The sequence below is a fragment of the Terrapene carolina genome, unplaced genomic scaffold (genome assembly GCF_002925995.2).
Source record: "Terrapene carolina triunguis isolate 2854851 unplaced genomic scaffold, T_m_triunguis-2.0 Scaffold232, whole genome shotgun sequence".
NCBI lineage: Eukaryota > Metazoa > Chordata > Testudines > Emydidae > Terrapene > Terrapene triunguis.
The window spans coordinates 10,761,117-10,788,110 of NW_020664583.1; the positions used below are offsets into that span (position 1 = coordinate 10,761,117).

Genomic DNA, 26,994 nt, shown 5'->3' on the forward strand with positions numbered 1-26,994 from the left:
GGGGTTCCAAGGGTGGTCAGGGGACAGGGAGAAGGGGTGGTTGGATAGGGAATCAGGAGAGGAGTTGGATGGGGCGGCGGAGGGCAGTCAGGGGACAGGGAAGGGGGTGGATGGGGCAGGGGTCCCGGGGGGAGGCATCAAGGAACGCGGGGTGTTGGATGGGGCAGGAGTTCCCGGGGGGGGGGCCAAAAAGCACTCAGGGCGGGGGCGGGGGCTGGGCCCCGGGTCCCGCTGGGGGGGGGGGGGGGGGGGGGGGGGGCGGCAGCGCGTGAGGGCTCCCTGCCCGTGTCTCGCTTGGGGCAGGGGGGGCCGGTTTCGCGCGCCGCAGCCGCTCGAGATCTCCCCCTCCCTCCCTGGTTTGAGAGCCTGGGAGGGAGGGGGAGACTCCGAGTGTCCGCGGCGCGGGCGCCGCTTCTCCCCCTCCCTCCCAGGCTCTGAGAGAGAGGGAGCAGCGGCGCGCGAAACAGCGCGGCCGCTCGGGATCTCCCCCTCCCTCCGAGTGGCTGCGGAAACAGCTGTTTCGCGCGCCGCTGCTCCTCCTCCCTCCCAGGCTTGAGAGTGAGCCCCCGCGGGCCGCACAGTGAGCCCCGGCGGGCTGCATGCGGCCCGCGGGCCGTATGTTGTGCAGGCCTGGCCTAGAGCTTCTATCCTCCAATTTCATCCTTGATCCCCTTCAGTCCAGCTTTCTGCCCTCCCTATTCCGTTGAAATTCCTCTCACCGTGCTTTCCAGATGCCTCTTCCTAGCCAAATAACTGGGCCTCTACTCCAGCCTCATCCTCTGCAACCTTGCTGCTTTTGACATGGTTTATCACATTCTCCTGCTTGAAATCATGGCCTCCCTCAGCTTTGATACTGTCTTCTCCTGGTTCTTCTTCATTGTGCTTTTCTGGCCATTCCTGCAGCATCTCTTGGTTTGTTCTCTTCCTCTCCTTTCCAGCTTTTTCTGGGGATCCAGCACAGGGCTCTGTCCTTGGCCCCTTCTCTTTTCTCTCTCTCTGTCATCTCTCTGAGTGATTTCACCCACTCGCACAGCTTCAGTTACTTTCTCTTTGCTGAGGACTCCTGTGTCTATTGCTCCATTCATGACCTGTCTACTGCCATCCAATCTCACCTCTCAGCTTGTCTCTTGGACATTTCCTCTTGGGTTTCTCACTATTAGCTAAAACTTAACATGGCCAAAACTGAACTTCTGATCTTTCTTTCAAAACTCTTGCCACTCTCCCCGTTCTCTGCTACTGTTGAACTTGCCACCAATCAAGCCTGAAACATGAGGGTCTTCCTCAACTCCTTCCACTCCAGTTATGTCCAGGTGATGTCTGCATTTTGCTGTTTCTTCCTTCAGAATATGTTGAAGAGCTCACCTCTTCTCTCTTTCTGCACAACTAACACTCTTACCCAGGTCCTCCTCATCTCTGTCTTCAGTACTGCAGCCTCCTCCCTACGGTTGATGTAAATAGGTGCAGCTACATTGAGCTACACCAATTTACATAAGCTGAGCATTTGGCTCAGTATTTCCAAAAGTTCTTCTAGGTCTAGCAATCCTCTACTGACCGCCCTCCCCCCCCCCCCCCCCCATGCTGCAAGGTGTTGTTACGGCCCTCTGGATATATCCAATGGGCTGGATATTCCGTAGTCAGCTTTTTAGTTTGTACCCATGTTTGTTTTGCACTAATTAGGTAGTTGGGCATATAGTGAGCTCATTTTAAATACCTGTCTCTGAGTGTGTGTGTGTGTGTGCGCGCGCACATGCAGTCTTTTAGGTGCAAACGCTTGCATGCGAGTCTTTGCAGGGATAAATTGGAGATGGACGTGAGACTAGTGGTTCTCTGGAGGGCTTTCCGTATGGTTTTGGCTCTGTATGTTTTGCTGTGTAGGATGCTGTATGTCCTGTGAAGAATCCCTTGGCTATCAAATGATGTATGCTGTATATTCTGCTATGGGGGCATTCTTAGGGCCTTCTGTTATGAGATCTGTAAATCCTAGGTGGGGGACATGTGTAGGGCTAAAGGGTGTTCATTGGTGTTGGTTTACCCAGTGCCTAGAGCAGCCCCTGCAGGGTCTGAGAAAGCAGCCTAGCAGGCTCAGCCCCTAAGCTCCTTGTTTTTCCTTTCTCCCTGTTTGGGTTGTCAAAAAGCAGCTCCGCTTCCCTTTGAGCAAAGATCATAAGGAGGAACGGAGCTCCCTGGTGGGAAGCACTGAACAATGCGGCATATTGTTGTGTCCCCATTTGGCCTAATCTTCCGAAGATTTGAGGCTGCTTAAAAGCTGCAGATCCCCCAGCAGACCTGATTGGTGTGGCAACCAGCAGGTGATCCTCTTTTACCTCTAATTTAGAAACCAGTTGCTGCGGAAGGTTTGGGAACCTCATTAACAGCCCTGTTCCTGAGACGAGCTGAGTGGCATGGAATCGCCAGTGTCAAGATGGGTGTTTTTTTCTTCTCCCTAGTTTGGATACATCCTAAAGATTGTGGCTGTGACTCTCCACGTACTTGGAATGGCTGCAAACACCGGAGGAAGAGGTGGGAAAGTCAAGGCCTCTTCGAAGTAGAGAGGCAGGAGCAACAAATGTACAAGAGTATCAGTATTTTCCCAAAAGGAACCAGACTGGAATCTTGGAGTCCTCTCTTTTGCTACTAGCGAGCCAATACAATTGAGGCGATGACTTCCCTCCAGCTTTTTGTGAGCCACAGGGCTGAGTGCAATTAGCCATCTGTCCTTTAGTCATCTGATTGCCCAGGCTAAAAGACATCTTTGGTGTCCATATGAAGGTTTAAATTGTCAGGAGTCCAAGAGAGGACTCTGTGTATCTGGCTGCTTCTGTTCCATCCTCTCTGCTTGGCTCATCTCAGCTGTGTTTGGCTCCTGAACCTCTGGGGTCTTCAGGGAGACCAAGTGAGCAGAGACCCCCAACCCAGCAATGGGATAGGAAGTATCATTATCCCCACCTTACTGATGGGAAAACTGAAGCACAGAAAAATTTAAGTGATTTGCTCAAGATCAAAGCAATGAGAAATTAAGTGATTTGCTCACCGCATTCCACAAACAGTCCCACTCTCCCAATCTCTGATTTCTCTAGAGTTTCTTCCCATTATGTGAATGTTTCGAGGGTATGTTCTGGAGCTCCGGAAGAAGACACTAAGTCTACTGGCTATTCTGAAGGAGGCAGTGGCATTCCACGAATACCAGTGAATAGTGAGTACATCTGATGTCTGTACCTACTGTTCTGGGGGAGTGTGAAAATTCCCAAGGAAGTGTAGCCAACGCACTGTATCCAATATTCCCCTCCCAAAGCCATTTGCCCTGTGGCCATTTCACATGTCATGTCTTCTGACTTTCTTTAAAGTGAATTTCACATCACTGGCAGATGCTGGATGGACACCCTGGCGACTGATGTTTTCCATTTATCTGTAGAATGGGAACAGCGTGGACAGCGGTCTGTTAGAGATATGTGTCATTGCCTAACATCGGACATAAGCTACGTACATGAAACTAAAGGCCTTTCTTGGGTTAGGCCATGCTGCAAAGTTTGAATCCAATCGCAACACTAATTTTTCTTCGAGTGATTGCTGATGTGCATTCTAATAGGTGTGTGCGCGCTGCGTGCACGATTGTCGGAAGGTTTTCCCCCTAGCAGTACTCGTTGGGTCGGCTGTGGAGACCCCTAGAGTGGCGCCTTTATGCTAGTGTATATAGGTCCCTGCCAACTCGCCGCCTGCTCAGTTCCTTCTTACCGTCAGTGATGGTCGTTGGAGCAGCTCAGTCTCTTGCATTCGCAAGTGCCTACCTAGTGGTTCCCTTTTCTAAGTTGTTAGTTGGTTATATAGTAGTTTGTAATTAGTTGGACTTGCTTCGGGGAGCTTCCCCCCCACCCCCTCCCTAGTTTCCCCAGGCATGGGGGCATGCCTCCGTCACAGGGGGTTACGGCATGCGAGAGGTGTGCGAAACCTATGCCCACAGGCGATCCGCACGCTGCCTGTCTCAAGTGTTTAGGAGAGGGCCATCAGACAGATAAGTGCCCAATTTGCAGGAGCTTTAGACCCAGGACTAAGAGAGAGTAGGCGTATCGTTTGAAGCGCCTCCTGATGGAGTCGGCCCTCTGCCCACAGCCAGGACCAGAAGTGGCACCGGCATCATCGGTGTGCAGCGCCCCGGCCTCGGTGCAGGATGTCCCGGCACCGAGGAAGGACTCCCCAGGTATGACGGCCCCAGTGGGACCTCAGCCTGGTCCTGTCCGCGCTCATGGGGGTCCTCTTTTGAGCCCATGACAACCTGCCCTCTGTCCTGCCTTTTCTGGAAGGTGGCCTTTCTGGTGGCCATAACCTCGGCCAGAGGGGTATCCGAGCTCAGAGCACTGACTTCCAAGCCACCCTATATGGTCTTTTATAAAGACAAGGTGCAGCTACGCCCTCACCCTGCGTTTCTGCCAAAGGTAGTCTCCCAGTTTCATGTGAACCAAGACGTATTTTTACCTGTGTTCTTCACTAAGCCCCATGCCAGTAACAGAGAACGCATGTTCCATTCCCTGGACGTTAGGCGTGCCCTAGCATTCTACATTGAGCGTATAAAGCCATTTCATAAGTCACCACAGCTTACCTACCTCTCGTAACTGTTGTTCTTCGAGATGTGTTGCCCATGTCCATTCTAAATCCTGCCTGTCTGACCCTACTATCTTGGTGCTTGAATGAGGTCTGATCTTAGATGAGGAGCAGTTAGCTAAAATTAAACCCAGGGAAGAAAGAAGTGATGCTATTGGCTAGAGAGAAGCACTTGAGAGCTAACCAAAAACCAAACCATCACTCTCAACAGAAGGCATTTGCCACACTAGTGTCAACACAATATGCAACCTAAGAGTTCTTCTGGCCTCCTCCCAGATTCTAGGTGACCAAATACCAACAACTATCCTCTTCCCCCTCAAGCTGGCCAGGAGACTTCATCCCATCCTGGCACAACCTGGTCAAAGTGACCCATGAGTTGGCTCCATAGGATGTCGAAGTTAGTTCAAAGTCCTAGGTTTGGTCTTCAGAGCTCTTATTAGGTCATATGAACTATCTCAGAGACTGCTTCTCCTTCATGACCACAAGCTCCTGAGAGACCTGCAGTCATCAAGTGCAATGCAATTCTTACTGGATCGGGAAAGGCTGGCAGGAGCTGGAGGCAGAACCATGGCTGTTCAGTGGCCTTCCATGAGAGATGAAGATGACCACAAACCTGCCTGCCTGCAGGACCACAGGCAAGAGTCACATCTGTTTCATAGCCTGCCAGAAACATTATTGTGTGACATACATTACTACATAAAAATACAGGAACTCCTCTACTCTGTCTTTCTTTACATGTGGGGGGACAATATGCAGCAAGAGAGCTAAATTCTAGCCAGCCCTATCCTCTTCTGAATGTGAAGAGGAGAAAAGACTATGAGCTTGTGTTGACCTTTTATATACATTAAGCATTCTGATATCCTGGTGATGGGCATAGTATAAATACTGGGATGGGTAGTGTTAAATCATGGGGGCGGGGGCAGAACATTGGCTTTGGATGTGTTGGGGCAGATGATGAGTCTGAGCGTAGACTCTCCAATGCAGATGGCCTGGGATCGTCTCCTTGTTGGGTGCCTCCTGTTTGAAATCCCGTTCCGTTGTTTTGGTGCCCACTCTTGGTTCTGGAGTGCCAGTTGGACACGTCTTCTGCAGGCTTTGTTGCAATAACCTAAAATAACTTATTGAGCTTCGGTTTCCTGATGGGCTGGTAACAGTTGAGTTAAAGGCCCAAGGGGCACAACAGCAAGGAAGGTTCTTGTTTGGTTTGTCATTTTAAAAAAACAAGAGAGATGTGAGCCATCTCTGGTCTGCTTTTAAAAACAACCCAACCCTTTTTATTTAATACCGATTTGATCTGTGTTTGATACTGTTTCACCTGCCTTCAAGTAAGAGCTGTAGATGCTTCAAATGGATTGGAAAGTTGTCCGTGTTCCCTCTAACCTCTTGAAGGGACCAGTCTCCTTGTCAGAAATGTGATTTCTTTACAGTGGTACACTCCACTGAATCATGACAGATATTGCCTGCTCCACGGGTAGCAACATTATGCTAGAAGGACTGGTTTCGGCTCTCCTGCAACAGACAAACGAGATTGGAACAAGAAATTGATTTCCTCCATTATCTCCATTTTACTGATGGGGAAACCGAGGCACAAAAAGTGTAACACCAACATTTCCAGTAGTGGCCATTGAATTTTGGATTAATTTTCAGAGGCCCAACCTGAAATATTTGGGGCCTGGTTTTTCAGAGGTGCTGAGCACCCAGAGAATCCCCTGACTTCATCTTGAGTCTTGGGTGTACCATGCTTCTACAAATCAGACCTTAGGTGTCCCAAGCCCCGTCCGAAAAATGTTGTCTGTAACCTCTCGGTGCCTCGGTTTCCCTCTCTGTAAAACTGGAATAACACCTGCCTCTCATATAGCAAGCAGCCTGCTCTTGGAGCTGTTTTTAGTATGGCTTTGATGCAGTGTCTGAACCGGCAGCTTCCTTGGAGCATCCTGGAAGGATGTTGAGCTTTCGCCAGCTGTTAAGTGAGAGGTGACAGGGAGCTGGCTGCTGCTGTACCGCTGCCGCGTGTGAAAGTGGGGAACGCAGCAGTCAGTGGCCATCAGCAGTGGCACTGTGGCTTCTGACATTTGCTGTGTGGTGTGATCCGTGATTTCACTAGCTCAGGCGCCGAGGGAAGTTCATCAGCTCTTGGTTTTATGAATCAGATTGAGGCAGATTTCCCTGCAGAGCTAATATCACACCCCGTTCACTCCCATTTCCTTTTGTGCAGTACTAGAAGTGGTTGCAGGGCAGGATCCAGTGGCATAGGGAGCTCTGCATGTGAGTAGCAGGAGTTGCTGCAGTCAAGATTGAGGACAGAACCGTGTGGGTTCCCAGGACTGCAATTACAGGGGGTGCTCCAGCAAGACAGATGGATCAGCAGAGCTGTGGGAGGAAAAGCTCCCATGGCAGCAGCCAAGGCTGTCTAAAGCCCCTTGTGGGGGAAGAACAAACATTTCCCCCAGAGCCCCTCTCCCCTAGACAACACAGCTAAGATTCAGTGCATATCGCAGTTCCGCTGCATGGTGTGGGGTGAGTTGTAGAGGGGATGTGTGGGGGAATCTCCAGCCCTGGGGCATGCTTCGTGCATGAGCATGCTTCCCTGAGCACCTGTGTGGGCGCGTATACTGGGGGGCGAGGTGTCTGTGGCAGAGATGTGGCCTGTAGCTGTGGGTGGGGAGTGGCGCTGTAAATGCTGTACAGGCCATGGGACACGATGAGGACCCCACGTTGAGCACCCAGGCATAAACCATTCACCTGGGTTTGTGCAGCGGCTTCATGCGCTGTCCCTCGCTTCACTGCAGTTCCTCTAGGAATCATTGTTTGAAAAAGGTTGCCCTGCTGTTGCTATTGACCCCGTTTTGCTAGCCTGGCTCAGCCTCCCGCTCCTCAGCTGGGGAGCCCTGCACAGTATCCCCCATTTCATTATTAGACCAAGCAGCCAGTTCCGGGTCAGGAATCAAGAAGGCTAAAGACTCACACAGGCGTGGCCCCTTTGGCATGAACCTTCCGGGCTTTAAACATTAGTGTTTATTCATAATGACCCCGTGCCGGGGGCGAGGCTGCCAGAGCTGCCCTCCCTGGGAGGTGTGGGATTTCGGGCCAGGCAGAGGTTTTCAACAGCTGGTGGGGCTGTTGTCTGCTCTGTCTAGTGTGCCGCTCTGCTCCCTATCATTCAAACACAGAAATGTTACCTTCGTGCTTGTGACTGTCATGGGATTAACGGAGCAGCAGAAGAGGGGATGGACTTGTGGACAGAGCGCTGGCCTCAGGAGAGTGGAGTTGAGTTCCTTGCTCCACCACATGCTCCCCACGGGACCCTGGGCAAGTCACTTAACCTCCCCATGCCTCGCTTTCCCCATCAACAAAATGGGAGTTGATACCTCCCTGCTTCAGAGGGAGAGGGATAAAATCCAGCCACGAGAGGCAGTGACAGTGCTGTAGAGAGATTCTGTCAAGGAGTTTCTTCTCCATGCCCCATTTGCTTAGCAGAGAGGCTTCTTGAGGCAGCTAGTGATGGCGGAAACCTGTCTGCTAGGGCCTAGACTGAGACCCCCCAAACTCGCTGCACACTGTCTGTGGTCACAGCTGTCAATCAGGACTGTACAGTGGATACGAGCTAGTGACTTAGGAGTTTCTGCATCCCATCCCCTGCGTTGTTCATCCCTTTATCTTCTCTTGCTGTTTAAAGTCCCCTTTCCAGCACCATCACCCTTTCTTGCTGTTCTGTTAATGCAGCTTGTGTCCTTCGTCTCTTCTGTTTCCCAGGCCCTGCAGCTATGGAGCAGGGATCGTGCTGCAGTGAGTTGGCAGAGGCTTTCTCGGCATCAGGCTATTTGGGGACATGGGTTTGAGCCTGTGCCGTGCATCCCAAAATAAAGTTACCAGTTATTTTAAAAGAAAAAACAACCCGCCTGCCGTCTCCACCCCCAAATTGCAGCATTGCCATCAACAGTCAGCCCCCTCCTCCAGGCAAACTGTAGGAGACGTCAAGCAACACAGCTGCTGGGCGGGCGAGGTGTGGGTGTTAGTCAAAGCGTCCAGCTGTTCTTTCAATGCGGAGTCCGTCCCCCCAAGTCCCCTGAGCCTTGCTGGTTTGATCCTGTGTGGTACCAGTGTGAGTCTTCTCCTGTTTGTGCCCTCCTCCCGCCCCCAGTCCAGCTCAGCTGGCACCTGCGGGTTCAGAAAGGCATGCTTCAGCGAGCTGCCTCTTCCAGCAGCTGGGGCGGAGCTGGGCCTATCGGATCACTTACAGTGGGCTAGTGAGGAGGGAGGGATGGGGGATTGTGGCCAAGGGCGAGGGGAGCAGAGGGGGTGGGAAAGTTGTCTGAAATCCCATGAAGTAGCCTCAAACTCCCATTCCCTCGCACTTCTGGAAGAAGCTGCTCGATCTGTCTTTCCTGGATTATCTGAATCACTCCAAGAAGTGCTGAGAACTCTTACAGCCATGCTGAGGGGTGGGCTTTCAGGCTCGGCAGGTCCCTGGTCGAAGCAGCAGCTGGGCCTCTATGGAGCCCCCTTGCTCGTGTCAGTTACCAAGTGCTTCAGTAACCGACAGCAGAGGAACATCTGCTTCCCAGGGCCCTGCGAGTGAAACACAGACACTGGCCCAGGTTCATCCCTGTGGCAAATCCATTAAATGCAGCGGGGTTCACACCAGGATTTAATTTTACCCCATCTCTAGGCTGGTGGGAGTGGGGGCCAGTTCTCGGCCGGGCATGGAGCTGAATCCTTGAGGCCTCCTCACAAGTTTCAGCTTGTCCTGTTGAAGAGGGTTTGATTTGCGTTGGCTTCCCTTCCTCCTAAAGATTGCTTTAACCCTTTGGGTGCTGGCTGTCATAAAGAGATTCCATTTCATTGACTTCATAGCAGGACAGGCTACACAGGTTAAAGACCGAGGGTTTACCTGGACTAGCTAACATGCCTTGTCTTCACTGGGATTGTAACATGTGCTAGCTTAGCATGGGTTACAAATACACCTTTTTTCCTGGTGACGACACAGCCTCTATGCATAGGACAGATGCAACTGTGGGAATGGGGTAGGTGGGGTGGGCTCCATTGACATTGGTAGCAACTCATCAGGTGTTAAGCTGTGCTGATGTAGGTTGGCAGGGTGTGGTGTAACCCAGTGTACTGGCAGTGCTGGGGAAAGCCTCCTAAAGAAATCCAAGCTAATGTCATTTGGGGATTGACTTGAAAGATCTGCTGTGCAACCCATGGGAATCCAGCATTCTCCCCAAATCCAACATCCTCTATCTTTGCTCAGCTGAGGACACTGGGCCAGTGAAGGTTGGCCCTGCCCCATAACTAGCCCCCCTGGATGGTTATCGTCTGAGGAATCAGCGGGTTCTGAAACACTCATACTGAAAACTAGAATTGATTTTGTCATCTAACTGGAAATGCTCTGGGGTTAAATTTGCACGGCTGCAAGGCCACAACTCACTGTCAGTGCAGAGTAGAATGCATCCCCATTCCACTCCAAGGAGAACACAGGTAGGGCACTATACGATGAATAGGCTGCTCTGAACCTTGCGGCTTCTCTGTGGGTCCGGAGCAGAGATCCTCAGCCTCTTTTCAACCATGGTCTCCCTGTGCAGCCACTCACTGAAGTCCTTCTCCTTAGATGGCTCCCACAGTCCTTTGCATGCTCTTTTGATGCTTGAGAGAAGAATGTGGAAATGGGCACAGTGGTTTGGGTAGTAACTCCAGGAGCCCAGTCCTGTGATGAGATGAGCATCCTCTATTCCTTTGACTATCTTCTCTCTCCTCTACCCTGTGCTGTCCATGGTATTTCTAAGGCACCTCTTGTGATATCTAAGTGCCAAGTTGAGGGGCGTCAGCACCTTTCAGCATCTCACCGGTTCAGGCCCTGGTGTCTGAGGTGGACATGGTCCAAATGATTGGACTTTGGCCTGAGACCCAGGCTAGAAGTAGAGTCACAGCTCACTTGAGTGTTACAAGTTACTGACTGGGAACTGCTAGTCAAGAGAATCGCATTGAGAGATGGCCCTGTGATGTTGTGGTGCTTGCAGAGTGATGGGATGCATGGCTAACGTGTGCCTGTGCTCTCTTTCAGGAGAGGAAGCTGTGCGCCCATCCCAGGCTGGAGATCTACAAAGGAGACCGCATCTATTTTGTGTGCCCCCTGGCACGCCAAGGAGACTTCTATGTGCCGGAAATGAAAGAGATGGAGCGGAAGAGCAGAGCGGCAGAGGCAGACGATGCACAGACAGATATCACAGGTACCCGTAGGGCACATGCATGTTTCTCTTGCTTTCCTGTTGAAGTCAGTGCTTTTCAGTGTTGACTGGATGCAGATGTCCCCAGACCCTCTGAGGCAGTGGTGCTATATCAGAGGTGGGCAAACTACGGCCCACGGTCCACATCCGGCCCGCGAGGCTGTCCTGCCCAGCCCCTGAGCTCCTGGCCGGCCCCGGCCCCTCCCTTGCTGTCCTCCCTCCCCCGCAGCCTCAGCTCATCGTGCCGGTAGCGCGGCGGTGTGGCTAGCTCTGGCCGGGCGGCGCGGCTCACGGGCAGATTTACCAGTGAACACAGGGTGCCCTGGCACAGGCCCCCCAACAACAGAGGGACCCAGGGCCGGGCACTTGGGCGGCTCAGCACCAGTGCACCCCCCGCGGGGGGGAGGGGCTGCACTGTGGGGACAGGAGAGCAGGCGGGTGGTGCGGGTGGCGGGAGCATGGGGAACGCGGCCGGAGGACTCAGGAGGAGCACTGGTCGGCCGCACAGCCGGCCGGAGAGAAGCGGCGCTTTGAAGGGGAAACCGCCACTTCTCTCCAACTGCGCAGCAGCCCCTGCTCCTCCTGAGTCCTCCGCTCATGTTTGCAGGGCCGCATTTCGATAGGGGGTGGGGTCCCGGGGGGGCGGTTAGTGGCAGGGGGTCCCTGGAGGGGGCAGTCAGGGGACAGGGAAGGAGGGTTGGATAGGGGGTGGGGTCCCGGGGGGCAGCAGGACCGGCTCCAGGCACCAGCAAAGCAAGCATGTGCTTGGGGCGGCACAATTCCAATTTTTTTTTTCTTTTGCTTGGGCAGTTGCACTTTCAGAGTTTGGGGTGGCAAATTTTTTGCTTGGGGCTGCAAAAAACCTAGACCCGGCCCTTCCTGGGAGGGGGCGGTCAGGACAAGGAGCAGGGGGGGTTAGATGGGTTGGGGGTTCTGAGGGGGGCAGTCAGGGGGCGGGAAGTGGGAGGGGGCAGATAGGGGGCGGGGGGCAGGCTGTTTGGGGGGCACAGCCTTCCCTACCCGGCCCTCCATACTGTTTTGCAACCCCGATGTGGCCCTCAGGCCAAAAAGTTTGCCCACCCCTGTGCTATATGGACAAAGCAGACATGGTGGAGGGGGAGGCTGGTGATTTTACCCCTCCATTCACTGAGCAGCTGGAATTGAAGCATCTTGTTTCTTTAAAGGAACAACATCCATTAAGTTCCAGCAAGGCCCAGAGACTATAACGCAATTACTCCTGATTTCAAACAAGTCACCTCCTATCCCTTAGATTGAAGTAAGTGTTGATCTTGTCACCCACTTGACCCCTGGGGTATAGGCCACATCTTGCATAGTACATGGTCGTACTTACAATGTCAAATAAACAGTAAGCTAGTCTCAATTTGAACTATTGTGGTGCTACTGCCCTACTTATAATAGCGTTATTTGGATACTGCAACTTAGTTGTAGTCACTTTTTCTCCTCACATAGCTCTGTCTTGAGCTTTTGTGCATCTGTCGTGTTTGGAATCCTGAGTAATTTAAGCAACAACTTTCTAGAGCCAGTGCTAGAATTATCCAATGGCACCTGCTTAACGAGATCTGCTGAAGTCTCTGTTTATCTAGAAAGGAAGTGATTGTAATGCCTGTAGGGGCGTGACAGCAGTGCTATGCTCTCCTATCATGGCACTACTGCTGTTATACCTCAGAATGCTAGTTGCTCACCCCATGTGCTCACACTTTCGTGGAACCAAAATATATGTGACTCATAATTGCTCTCTATAAGCTGTAAATATTTTACATCTGGGACATACGTTAGATGATATACTGTCTTGCGAAATACTGTGAAAGCAGCCCCTTTCGCACATTTCAGGTCAGATATACTTATGTAATATGCATTTAAAAAGTGACATACTCTTTATGTATATATCACATGCACATCTTTTTCACATGGGCAGTCTTATGATATTTTTCTTTTGCACTTCTTTAATTTTGAATTTCTTTCATTTGTAATCACATGTACCATAAACACGAAAAGGGGAAGCTGTTTTCTGAGATCTTTGTTCATTCAGCAATACCAATATCAGGACAGTCAGAGTTCTGGCTCTTGCACAGTGCTCTCAACTCTTCCTCCTTTCCTGTAGCTTTATAATGGGCTCGTCCGTGATCTGATCACATGATGCTGTAATGTAACCTGCTGTTTGGACTAATGCAGTATTTTCTTGCACTGGATTGGCACTCTTTTCTATAACTTTAGGTGCCAGTGCACAGCATTGGACCAGTCAGATCTTTATAAACAGACACATTTTTGTGCACATTTAATTGTTTGCTGTGGTTACATGTGTGCATTTTCGTCAATATAGTTTCAAAAATTGGAGTCTGTATTAACTTGGTGAGATAATATGGAGAAAAACTCTAATGCGTAGACTCAAGGGGCAGAGTTAAGGTGTTCAGAGCCTTCTCTCTGAATTACCTGACTTTAATTTAACATAGGTTTTGGTCAGTATTATATGTGGCGGGCCTTGCTTCTATATAGGTACAGAAAAATAGAGATCTCTTTATGTAGAGAGAGGGAGAATGAGAGAGGATGTTCCCCTGAGATGGTTAAAATTCCACTTGCTGACTAGTGGCTGGGCGAGGAGGAAGTTATTTTGCACCTTTCATGTCATGAGACATTTGGATTTTCCATATGTGAGTTGCGATGCAGTGCTGTCCACCCAAGTCTGCAGAGAGCCAGCCTGAAACAACAGACTGTTAGTGGCATGGAGAGACTTTCATCTCCAGCTTGCTGCTTGGCATCCAGTCCTGGTAAGCAGTGACCAAAAATGGTTTCTCTTTGATGGCTGTTCAGTGTGAAATGAATTGTTGATTTTAGGCCAGTTTCTAGTGGGCAGGTGACCGCATCAAACAATCCCCAGCATGCGTGGCCTGCTTGTTGGCAGTCACAGTAGAGAGCCCAAGGACTGAATGGGCTATGGGGATTGAACAACTAGCTCACTCCTTGAAGGGATCCCCCCCAGGTGTGGATTGAGGCCCATTCATGGGGGACGCCCGAACTGCCATTGACCGTGCTGTTCCTGTTGTGGAGATGGAATGACCCGAGCTGCCAATAAAACACCTGTCAGCAGCATGAACATTTAGAAAGAAATAAACCCCAAATAGGCAATTCTCAGGTCTCCCTGTGGCGCTGCCCGCTGGCCATTAACATTGCATTCGGATTCAGGGAGTAAAACATCTCTGGCACTCTCTCTGTTCTTATCAGAGCTGAGTTAAAGTCAAGCCTCGCCTGTGAGTTGAATAGAAAAGTTTCTTTTTGCTTTTTAAAAAAATGTCATCCCCCCCCAAGCTGTTCAGAGCAAGTTCATCCCAAGTCATGGCTTCTTCAACCGTGCACCCTGGAGGGGTCAGGAATGTAATGACCCACCAGTTCCCCATGTTTCTTTATTCATTTTCTCTTGATTTCTGCTCCCTATCTTCTGGCCATGCGGGTATTGGAGGGAGGCCACGGTGGACCAGTTCTGACCCACAACTTTGTTTTCTCACTTACAAAGGTTGGATCAGCACTTGACCCATCAGATTGCTCTCTCCATCCGCCCAATTTTGTAAAGGTCTCTGTAGAGTGGCCCATGTTGAAGGGATCAGCTAGCAGCCTGTTCCCCACAGGGGACCTCACTTCTTGGGCCAGATTCTCAGTGGGTGTAAATCAGTGTAACTGTTGTGTATATATCGCTTTATACCTAGTTATTTTTGGTTGTGTTATATGTATGCTATCAGGTGGTAGCTGACCACAGGATGAGCATGGTCAGTGCCCTTTCCTTTGGGCCCAATCCTGTGAGATGCTGAGCCTTGCCTGAGTGGTGTTGTGCCCCTCCTACTCCCAGTGAGGCAGATGGGAATTGTGGGTGCTGAGCACTGAGCAGGATTGGACCCTTTCTCATCACCCTCTTCATCCCTTCCCTCTTCTCATTCATCTGCGATTCTAAGGCCAGGTCACTTCTGGATCATGGGATCATCCTGTCTAAAGCAATTAACAGATGGCAAGATTTTAACATACCCCCCTTCCAACCCTCCTCCTGGGTATTTAAAAAACATGTCGTTCAGAATTAGGCAAAAGAAAATTCGCAGGGTGTCTTTTTTTAAACCTACTTTGATTTCAGAACAGCAATAATACTTAATAATACCCTGCCCTGATACAGCACCTTTTGTCTGTGGTTCTCCTAGCTCTTTACAAACAGCTGTATTAAAAATTCCCAAGTCTGTTTGAATTAATGATTTCATTTGTGAATTTCCAGCAGAAGGCTCTGCCATTTCCCCACTGACTTTTGATGCGAACGGTGTCATTCAAAACCCAGCGACCTGTAGATGTGCAGCAAGGGCTTGGGGTTTTGAAGTTGAGCGGTGATCCTGTGACCTTGGGGGGGAAAAAAATCACAGCTGTCTGTCTATTATCTTTCCTCCTTATCGAGCCGATCTCCAAGGTGCTGAGTGCCCTCCATGCCGACTGACACCAATAACAGTTGGAGGGTGCTTGGGAGCTCACTGGATTGGGCACGATGTGTCTATTTAATCTGTCTACACACTGGCAAAGACTCTGCCTTCCTCTCTGAGGACTGATGCGCTCAGCATACATGCTGAGCATACTGGGAGGAGTTGGGGTGCTCAGGCACCTATGTGATTCAGCACCGTTTCCTTCCCTGCTCTGCAGTCATCAAGGTCATTGGAAAGACAGAAGGAAACTGATGACTCTCCGGGGGGCCAGTGTCAGTCACAATTAGTTTTGTTTTGCACTTAATTATTTTCAAGGCTTTGGCACCAGCTATGGGCCCTGAGAGCCCTCACTCCAGCCTTGCCTTCAGCGGGACACTCTCTGACGTGAGCCTGTTGCCACAGGAATGAACAGAAGGTCAAAGCAAACAAAAGTACCCCCTTGCTGTGGGGGAAAGGAAGGCTGTGTTTTCTGGAGTGACTGGAGACTGATTCTTGTTGGTAGGCTCTGATGATGAATTCAGATGCTGCCTGTGATCCAGCTGCATCTCTACAGTCATACCTCCTGCCTATCTAGCCAGAATGAAGGCCGTCCCAGAGCATCCTGTGGTGTCCCCCGGTGGGGAGTCGCCACTTTCAGGGGACTCACTTCTAAGATGGAAGCAATAATGGTACAGCATGGCTCTGTCAACGCTCCTCAATCTGACCTGCCCCCTCCTGCCCTGCTGTTCCAGTCCTGGGCTCCCCCACACTGTCTGCTGCTGCTCCCCAGTCCTGACCTGCAGCTCCCACTGCTGTGCCAGGCCTTGGCTTCCCTTAAGCAGAAATTGGCAATAGACTCAATTGCTTGGAGGCTTTGTGGTGTGTCCAGGGAGTTAAACTGGAACCAGCCAAATCTCCTGAGGCAGGGTTTGAACACCAGCCCTGGCTATGGCACTACATCTGCCACCCAGCCCCTCAGGATCATTCCTTCCTTTATCTTCCCTTTCTCTTTCCAGAGAGCTCTCCAGCATCTCTCCACCCAGCACCTGGTGCCAGAGGAACCCGCTCGGTGCCCTGCCGGTGTCACAATACGTCGTCTTTAGAGGCGGGCTGCAGCTGCAGCTCCTGCTGGGGAGGGGCCCGGGCAAGGCCTGGACTGCCATTTCCAGTAGCATGAGCCACCATTTCAGCCTGACAGGCTGGGCTGTGGGCACCCCTGCTGCTCCGACTGCCCCTGCCCATCTCCTGGTGCCTTTTGTGCAGGGTGTGAAAAGCTGTGATTAGCTGCGCCTTGCCTGTTATTACATTGATCTATTATTTAGCGTGAGATGCGATGAATATTTGATAGGGCTCAGAGCCTGGCTGGGGGGAGAGGGCCGCTGAAAGGAAGAATTATGGATTAGGTTCTTGTGCCACAGCAGGAGGCCGCTGAAGCTGGGTGAATCCTCTCAGCTTCCAGGTGGGATGCACGGAACTGTGCTTCGCTTTTTAACCCTTGCCTGTCCAGAGCAGCACAGGCCTTTTGGATGTTCCGGCAGTTGCATGCCCCTGCGGCTGCTTGGCCCGGTCAATGGCGGTCCCCTCTCTCTGGGCCAGTGAGCTCTTAAAAGAGGGAGAGATTCCTGCGATGCGGGCATGAGGCAACGGCAGCTGGAGGTGGTTACAGTTAGGTAACCTCTCTCCCTGTGAGGTAGGTGGGTGTTGATTAGACCTCAGACTAGTAGATCTTAATACCATTCCAGTAGGGACCGCTGCAGGGAGAGGGACGAGATGGGATCTGTTGGACCTTTCCCTTCTCAGCCTGCTTATTCCACACGGATAACAAATGCTGGCATGTTTATGACTTATAACAAGCTCCCCTTTCCTCCTAACGAAACAGCCAAAAAAATGAGGAGAGTTTTCCCCTTTTTTCTGTCCCTGCTCTCGATCTCTGGCTCCCCCATCCCTAGGATGATCTCTGGGTCCCGCATCCCCTTCACGGCGGGATAGTTCTGGCCTGTAGATTGCTTTCGTAGTGTCCATCAGCACCAAATCTGCTGCCAAAGGGGACGTTGTTGTTGTTGTTGTCTCTTTAGTGTGCGTGTACGGGAGGGAGAGAGTGTTTCTTGCTGGCAAAAGTGCCAGATTGAGTGCCCCAGCGAGGGAAGCTCTCTGTTTATCTCCAGGACACGTACAGGTTGGGCAGCAACAGTGTAAACTCCCCGCAGTGACGGGCCTCAATCCTGACATGAAGGGCCCACCTGTGCTTCTGACAGTGAAGTTCAGTCTCCCTGGACCATGCAGTCCTTGGCCTCTCTGCTCGCTTGCCAATTAGTGTCACTGCAGCAAGGCTTTCTGCCGGGCGGCTGCTCCTCTGCTAGGAACTAAACCCAGGCCCTGTGTCTCTTGGAGGGAAATGTTCAAGGGGTGGCTCCCTGTCAGAATCTGACACCGTCCATGGCAAAACACTGGCCGTTCCCTTTTCCTTTCTGCCTTTAGAAGCCGTACAATGTTTTCCATCTGCTGAGAGCTGTCTCAGCCCCATATCAGCCAGGGAGGTTCAGGAAGGTGATTTTCAGTCAAACCCGCTTCACTCAGCGCTGTGCAAATCTCCCGCACAGTACAGCTGATTTAGAGGAGATCCTCCACCCCAGGAAAGAGCCCCCCCTTACAGTCAAACATCTTGGGCAGGGGAAAGGAACCTGCAGCATTGGCTGCACTGGCAGAGTGCAGTAACAGGGTAGCCTCTCTGCTGGCATCTTAGCCCTCATCTCCTCTGGCACTTTCCAATTGTTGCACCAGTGGTGGTAGCTGTAGTGACACACTAGTGTAAACAGGGTTTGGGAATTTCATCACCACGATCCCACATTGGTAAGAACACCTGTGCTCTGTCTTGTCCATTCTACACTGGTTTATGCCCTCCATTGCTAGCACTAGTGGAGGTGAGCCAGTGATAGCCTAGGAGTTAAAAACATTGCAGATTCCCTGTTGTGCCCATGCAGGACACACACACGCACGGGATGTGCTGCATTTCCTAAGGGGATTCCTAGGTACCATTATATCTCTGAGATGTGACCGATCTGGTCAGTACTTGGATGGCAGAGCACCAATTGTAGCTTGGGTGCTGTAGGGTGTAGTGTGGGTGACCCAGTAGGAGGTATTCTTCCCTCAGGATCTGTACTGAGCCAGCGCCCAGTGTGGTGGTAGGGTTGCCGTGCTCTTGGAAGCGTTGTTGTTTGTTTGTGTTACCGAAGTGGCTAGGAGCCACTAGTCACAGACCAGGAGCCCATTGTGCTAGTTACTGTGTCAACACAGAACAAAAAGATGGCCCCTGTTCCAAGGAGCTTACAGTCTGAGCATAAGACCCGAGACAACAGATGGATACAGGCAGATGGGGGAGTGTCGTCTTTTGGAGGACACGTAAAACTCGGAGACCCATTAAAATATCCATGCCACTTTTGGCAAGAGTAAGAGTGTTGATTTTTTTGCCCTAGCCAAATTGCAATTAAATAATTACTCTGGCATCCCAAACATCCCCCACTCACCCGGTAATTTCAATAGAGAACTTATCCTTCACTTCCTCTGCCAACAAATGCTGGAGAGAGTGTGGCTGGTGCAGAGTGATTGCCATATTGCACCCGAGAGCTGGCTGCAGCTAGGGCTGTGCAAAGTATTACCTCTACATTGGGTTGTAAAGAGCTTGGGCATCCAGTTCTATAAATTGGAAATTAACTTTGGAGGGTTCAGATCCAGGTTCTAACATCGTGGCTGATCCTTATCTTTATCATTGGGCAAATCAAACCCAGGCACCTCTAAAATGTGGTGATCAAGATCCAAGCTTTGCATCTCAGACCCATCTCTAATATTACTATAGTATAAACTTGTTATAATAATTATCCACGTCTCCTCGGGTCTCCGAGGTTCCCAGTGACCATAGCCTGGAGATCCATTCCTAGTCAGAACGGATCCATCGCTAAGTTTGCACCAGTCTGGTCTGAAACTCTCTCTCTTTTTAATTAAGAAAATCTTCTTTTGGTGCCAAGTTCTTGGTTTGTGCGTCTGCGGCAGCGGCGCAGCTGGGTGCCACTATGGCCTGTTGGTGTGACGCCACATCTCTGGTTTCAGTTGTCTTTGGAGAAGCAGAATAAATAACAGGGTGTCTGATTTTCACTTGGTTGCATATCCACACCCAAAATCGCCACATTTTGCAGATGAAACTTTCGCACCCTGCCCGTAGTGGCTCCAGTGACTGCGTCACAGCTGGAGCTGGGAAAAGCGCCGAAGAGTGAGACACACCGGGATTCACACCATCATGTCAGGAGATGGGTACGTGAAGGCGAGTTAGACAAGCTGAGAGGTTGAAGAGATCTTATGCAAGACACATTCATACAGCAACACCCTGGGGTGTGTCCAGCTCTCCTTCTTGACTCTGACCACACACACACAGAGCAACTATAAATCAGTCTGTGTGCATCCCAGCATCTGCAGAGCTAGGCATATGTGATCATGTGAGTATCCCCGGTAAAACAGCTGTCTAGGGTATTCTCAAGAGTGAATTCCATACAGCGATTTTATAGGAGCTGTCAGAGGGTCTATTGGTTGTTCAAAGGTGGTACAGTACCTGACACACTTCTCAGGGAGCCTCTAGTGGGACCTGGGGGATGCGTAAGCTGCTTTCCATGGGAAGCCCACATCTCCCATGGATGTCAGTGTCAGACCCGAGTATGATGACCCAGGTCAGGCCTTCAAACACTTCCCTAGCTGAGCGAGTAGCTCCCTGGGGAGTTCTGTCACCTTCTGCAGAGCTTAAGCTTTCATTTAAAAAAATATTTTAACCAAGATTTGGGTAAATGGCTACAGTTTGTGGGTGGCTGCATTATTGGTGCCCAGCCTGAGACTCTTAGAAAGCTGATTAACATCACAGTTATATCCAGTTCCCAGCTATTTATTCCTTTAATTGTCGGGGGGGGGGAGGGGTTTGGGGGGGCGGGGGCATGGCCTTTGTGTTTGCAGGCCGGTAGTGCCACTAGAATGTTTCCTGCTGACTAGTGAGCTTAGTCCTCGGGCAGAGGCATGAGGGGACGTTTTCCAGCCCTGCCCCAGGTGATGAAGTGCTGGTCAGTACCTCTGGGCAGGTGCACTGTCTGGTTTGCCCCTTTCTGCACTTAGTGGGGACAGGACCTGAGAGACCTGATGGCGTCATTTATGGAGGTGAGATGTAGGCAGGAAAATTGGCACTCTCCCATTTGGGATATTCTGAGGATAACTGACAAGCTTGGCTCCCCTAGAGGAACTGCCAGCTCTTTACAGTGAGCAGCCAAGGGCATCAAGATCCTCACCACCTCCTCCGCCTTGTGTTCTGCTGAGGTCCAGGCTGGAGTCCTTTCTGATCAGCGACTGCCACGGGTAGCGTGCCAGTGCCACAACAGTACTCAGCTTTATTTAATCCAGCCTCTCTCATGCAAACTCTGTACGCTTTCTGGAGTTAAATGCAATAGGGACAGAAGGAGAGACGTTAACAGGCAGTGATGTGGGAGGCAATAAATGCTTCACAAATGAGATGGGAAGTTGAGGAAGCAAAGAGCTGATGCAAGCCTGGAGCTGCAGAGGTGGTGTCCTTGCACTAGCCGTGGGGCGGGTATGTGGGGCATAGCGAAGAGCGCAGAGTGAGTCGGGAGGGCAGTAGAGAGAACGTTAGGCTGCAGCAAAGTCCATGTAGGGCTAGGAGGAATTGTTGAGTGAGGCTGTCTGATTCAGGCAGGAGATGGTGGTACCATGGGTGGTACCTGAATTGATTGGGTGTTCATTACAGATTCAGAGGTGTCTGGGGATCGAATACCCTGAGCAGAAGATGTGCCAAGCACTGAAATCTTGGTACCAGTGAAATGAGGGAAGATTCTGCCAGGCCCAGGAGAAGCCTGGACTTCCAAAGAGACTGGTCACCCTGTCTCAACCAACCCCCCTCCGCTAGTTCCATGATAGCTACATTCTAGCGAACCTTCCTGCTGTAAATCCACTGGAGTGATTCCTCCAGGGGGCACCTGCCCAGGTTCACAGCAACTGCCCCACTGCTGCGGGGATCCCACAGCAACCCAATGGCCCATCCGCCTGTCCACCCTTGGGCTTTTCTGTCGCTGTCTTTCTTCACTCGGGGCAGCAGGCGGCACATGCAGGGCCCTCCACAGAAGGGGAGGAGTCTGCCGAAGTGGCTGGCTGAGGCTGTTCAAACATGATTGGAAGCGATAGAGCGCTGGAAAAGTGCCTGGCTATAGGGCACGTGAAGCTATTTCCTGTTGCCCTCAGTGCGGAACAGAGAGATGCGACTGCTGGGGATTACGGAACAGTGGAGCAGCGCCATGGAGCCTGAAACCTTGGGTAAACTTTATTAATGCTTTTCGCTTCCGCGGCTGGCACTTTCTCTCTCCTCTTTTCTTCCTTTAGTTCATGGTGGCTGCTTACACAGCCGCTCCCTGAGCAAAGTAAATGCTCCTCCTGGTTATGCATGGATTTCATACAACAGGGGAGAGCCCCCCTGGTTGACATCTGGATAAATTAACAAGTGAAACGAGTCGGGCACCCCAGACTAATCCGGAGTGGAAATCCATGGAAATCCCAAACCAGTGAAGCAGTTTGAGTGGTTGGCTCTATCTGATAAGGCCAGGCCCAGGACTGGGTGAGCAGGAATGAGGGGCATTGGCAGTGCTGTGCGGGGGCCCAGAACTGGGAGAGCAGGGGAGGTCAGGAGAGAAGTGCATTTGGAGGCTGCTGGGCTGAGAAACTGGCACAGTCCCTCTCTATCTCAAGCCTGTGGGGCCATGCTCATTTTGCAGATACGATTAAAGTAACCAAATCGGCCTTTCCAAGCTCTGCCCATTCACACAGTGAGCATGAAAATTCATGATCAGCCACAAAGCCAAAGGGAACAGGCGGACATTGGGATGTGAGCCTTTCAGAGGAGAGCTGTGTTAATTCTGCATGTGCCAGCCCAAGCCAATCCGCTGATCCCCAGGGAGGACTCTAGGCTGAGAGATTCTCCCTTGGGAACTTGTCGTCCGTGATTCCAGAGAGCCTGCACCTGATGTGCAGTGACCGGGTATTCAGTGCAGAGAGCTATGGGTGCAGGTCTGACCCCAGCCTTGTAACCTCCGCCAGTCTACAGCACACTGCAAAACACAGCACTGCTGACCTCAGAGAACTCGGACGTTTTTTCTTGCTTTTTCCTTTCATTGTTCCTCCCGTTCTTGGAATTGAAGAAGGCCACACTGCCAGTGAAGAACCTGACCAGCCAGTCCAGTATCGGGAGCCCTGCAGACAAAGTGGTTCCCAAGTTCAGAATCAGGATGCTCGGCTGCACAGGACCCTGTAGAGCAGCGGCTCTCAGACTGAGAGACCTCATTTCTTTCACCTAAAACTTAGAAGTCCTTGGCATGCTACCTTGGTCGTGGTAATCAGTGCAGTGAAAATGGATTCTGAGAACGACCCTGTATGTCAAACTAACCTACCTACTGTCTGCCTGCAGCCTGCTACCACCAGTGCTACGTGGCCCAGGGTGTGAGAACCGCTGTGGTAGAGCAATCTGTCTAGTTTGGTCATTCCAGGACTAGGGCATTTGTGGTGTTTCCTGGTCAAGGACCTCTTTAAGTCCAGGTGCTGAGACTCTCTGTGACCTTCATTGATCCTGGCTGCGCAACGAGCTCCAGGCCCAGGAGAAAGCTTCTTGAACCAGTTCTGTGCTCACACCTGTAGAAAGATTTCTGCCTGCAATGAATTCACACGGAAGCAATGGGGACATCTTAACACCCGGGCTATTAGATCAATCCTTGTTTTAACTCTGCATGAAATGAGTTTGTGGTGATCTCAGTCTCTTTTCTACTAGGCATTTAACTGCCCAGCACACCTGTGTGGAATGAGTTCTGCTAGGTGTCAGCCTGGATCTCCCATCCCAGGTATAATTCTGGGAAAAGAAGCCCTCCCTCTTCTTCCCCTTCTCCCCTCCCCCCCCCCAAGCAGAAGAGAGGGGTAGAGTTGCACCAATGTTTCACCTCAGAGGTGTTTCCATTTCAGCAGGTGAACGTGCACTGAGCCAGACAGCATCTGCAAAGTGCTGAGAGATCCCAGAATGAGAAGTGCCTGATAAACATTCATTCATTCAAGGGGAAAAATCCAGACAGGTGTAATGCTTTTCCTACAAGATCAAGTCACCTCGACACAGAAACTACATTTCCGCTAAGTTAAAAAACATGTTGTTTGTCAGGAAATAATCTCGCAACTTCAGCTCCGTATGGTTCACGGGAGGAGATTGTGTGTGTGTTTGGGGGCGGGGGGGAGGATGGCGATTGAAGCGGACAGGGCCTGAGAATAGGGGAAGTGTAGGTCCTCTCTACTACATCAGCAACCCGACACAGGTCAGTAGGTCAGCCGTACCCCTCCCAGAAGACAGAGGCACCATGCCTTTGGTAGGCTGGCCACTGAATGCGGTGGGAGCATGGAGCAAAGGAAGATCTGCAGCAAGAACACATTAGCAAAGAGAGAGGCCCCAGTCCCACAGGTCTCCTCGGCGCTCTGTAGTCGTGATGCCAGTTCCTTGTTCAAAGCAGGAATCTCTTGATTTGCAGGAACAGGACTGACCACAGAACTGGGTCAGGAAACCTTCTCCTGAGCCAGGCGCTCAGTCCCATCTGCACCGCTTCTCTCACTGAATAATGGGGAGGAGGCTGATCAGAAGCTGTATTTTACATGCGATTCCCTTGGTAATCAGCAGCCATGGGAAAGGGAAAACAGCAAGAGCGCATGACAGTTTAATGGAGTTTTTAGAAAAATATTCGATGATGCTACCTTCTTCCGCAGCTGCTCAGCCCCGTCTTTCAGCCGGAAAAAAGGAAAATCAATTTCAACTGATTTTCATCACTTCTTTGAACCATCTGCCAGTTTTCCCCCATTATTATTTTTAAATCCACATCTGCAGCCAGGCCACCTTGGGCTGCGATCTCTCCAGATACCTCAGGCTCATGCCAGGGGCCGGTGGGAGATCGTCAAGGAAAGTGGAGCTGCTGCAGGCAGCGGCGGTGGCGATTCAGTAGGTGGCGCTCTGCCCTTTGAGTCGCTCTTGAGCCAGTGCATATGGGGCACCCTGCTTTGGTGCTAAGTGCTGATAAATCGTGATCAGTAATATTTCCAGTGTCGCCCCTTGCACATTTGCAGTTTGGGTAACTGCATTCTGCTTCCTTAAACTCTCCCTGCTACTTGAATTTGATTAGCTACTTCCCTTCCTTCCCCTAAATTGCAGTGTGGTGTTGCTGGGTGCTGCTAAGCAGCTGCTCCATCCCAGCCTGGAGGTGAGCGATGTGAAGTGATCCTTGGGTGGATATAGACTGTAATCCTGTAAAATGCTGGGAGCCTTGAGAGAGGTTGTATATCTATCAGATCACCATGACAGCGACATTTCCAGCCCGGGGCGTTAGTGTGCCATACAGGGAGAGAGATCTCCATTAGGTTTCCTTCCTCCTTGCTGGAGTCGCAATGCACCGAGGTTTACACATGTGCCTTGGACAGTTCTTTGCTCTGCTTGGAGAAAAGGGAGCCGGTGTGGATGATAACAACTGCCAGGGATCATTGCCATCCTCAGTAATGTTATTGACAACACCATCAATGTGCATGGCGCTTGACATACACACACACACAGGGGCCTGGTTCTCCTCTCTTGCCAAGTAAATCAGGAGTAGCTCCACTGAAATTGGTGGATTTACATCAGAGTAAACCTGGTGTAAACTTGAGGAGTCGGGGCCAGTGGTCCATGCTCCAGCAGCTCCTCAAAAGGATTTAAGTGCCTAACCCCCATTGATTTCAAAGGGAGTTAGGAGCCTAAATACCTTTGAGGATCTGCACATTACAGTCTAAGGAGAGTTTAGGATCACACGTAGCGCTGCTCTTGCACCTTCCATCTGAGGATCTCAAAGCACTTTATAAACATTAATTAATTAAGTCTCACGCCCCCTCTGAGGTTGAGTGTATTATTATCCCCATTTTGCAGATGGCAAAGTGACTTGCCCAAGGTCACATGCTGAGGCTGTGGCAGAGCTGGGAAAGCCCCTAGGCTTAGTAACAAGACCAACTCGGCGGAAGAGCTCTAGGTTTGTGATTGTTGATGGAGTGTCAGTGGTTGGTTCAGGAGTCCGTTGGAGGAAGGTTCCTCAAAGTGAAGGAGCAGGATAGACTCTAAAATGGAGAAATCTACACGGGATTGCTCTAGTACAGGGGCAGTCTGCCCCTTCCCTACAGGTTCCTGTTTGTTGCTGTTGTCACAACTCAGAGTGATGTCATAATTAACAATGATTAATTTTTTCCAGGCAGGTTTTGTCATCCAGCCAGTTGCCCTGGTTACAGCACTAAGTCTGTTTTTAACTTGACACACTTGTATCTTTCTCAGCTCTTTAATTGTGTTGTCGTCCAAACGACCGAGAAAGTGAGCCAGGGACTGGCGTTTGGGATGCAGAGATGTCAGCCTGGAGATGGGGACACAGATCATGGAGGTGGGGGTGCGGATGGTGGAGACCGAGGGCTGGGGAAGGGGACACATGGTGGAGATGGTGATCTGGGGATGAGGCCATGCGATTGTGGAGACAGCAATCTGGGGATGCGGCTCAGAATCAGAGCAGGATAAGGGTTCTCAAGTGTCATTCGGGGCCTGACGGCAATGAACTAGAGCCAGCGCACCACTCAGAGGCAGAGGGACCCAGAAGGGCTCGATTGCGGTGATGATGATTTTGTTGTTGTAACTTTTTCTTCTTGGTGGAAATCAGCAGAATTAACCATCTGCCCAAATTTGCCTCGGCCCCTCTCCTCCTGGCAGACTGCCCGCTTCTGGATCGAGCATTTTACTGCCTCTCAGTGCATCTCCGAGTGGCTAGTTGGCTGGCTGCCCTGGGTTCCCATATGAAATGAGTTTTGCTGGGTCTCAGCCCCTCTCCAAGTGCTTGCCTGGGAGTCCTACAAGCATGAATCGCGCTGGGTCCCATCTCCTAGAGTGTGTTTGTTGCTAAGTATTTTTGTACTTCCAGGGCTTGGCAGACACCCCTGCCCCAGGAAAGGAGCTACGTTGCTGCTTGTGCTCACTCACGGCTCTCTCCCAGGAATCAGGGACACGTATTGCCTGCGCTCAGTACTCTGCTGTCCTAATTGCTCCCTCCCTCCCCTTGCCTCTGTAGTTTTCCAATGGGCACCAGTCTCCTTGGGCAGCAATTACCTGTGGAATTTTATTTGGAAAGAACATTGCTGGCTTCACATGACTGACGCGCAAAGCAAAACAGCATTTTAAGATGAGTCGGTGCTGTGCTCATGGCTGTGAGACGCTAATAGCTCTGCCTGGAGACAGGCAAAGAAAGGACTGGCGCTAAGCAACCTTCCCGCTACAGCTGTGTCAATGCACCACAGTCCTGACCTGAACGCTGCACCCTCAGCCCCGCTGCTCCAGTCCTGGGCTCCCTACACAGCTTTGCCAGTGCCTCTCATCTCTGCCCTTCGACTGCCTGCTGCTCCAGTCCTGGGCTCCCTACACAGCTCTGCCAGTGCCTCTCAGCTCTGCCTTTCGACTGCCTGCTGCTCCAGTCCTCGGCTCCCCGTGCAGCTCTGCTGGTGCCCCTCAGCTCTGCCCTTCGACTGCCTGTTGCTCTGGTCCTGGGCTCCCCGCACAGTTCTGCCCTGCCACTCAGCCCTGCCCTTCGACTGCCCGCTGCTATGGTCCTGTGGTCTCC

The 26,994-nt window shown here is 51.3% G+C and overlaps 1 protein-coding gene across 2 annotated transcripts in view; it reads left to right on the forward strand.

The window, feature by feature from the left end:
- Positions 1-26,994, forward strand: part of TEX264 (testis expressed 264, ER-phagy receptor) — a 130,464-nt gene that overhangs the window by 93,728 nt on the left and 9,742 nt on the right. For both annotated transcript variants that reach the window (XM_024205705.2, XM_024205706.2), the window contains exon 5: positions 10,658-10,823. In XM_024205705.2, coding sequence (XP_024061473.2) covers positions 10,658-10,823 — 166 coding nt within the window. The remainder of the gene's footprint in view (positions 1-10,657; positions 10,824-26,994) is intronic.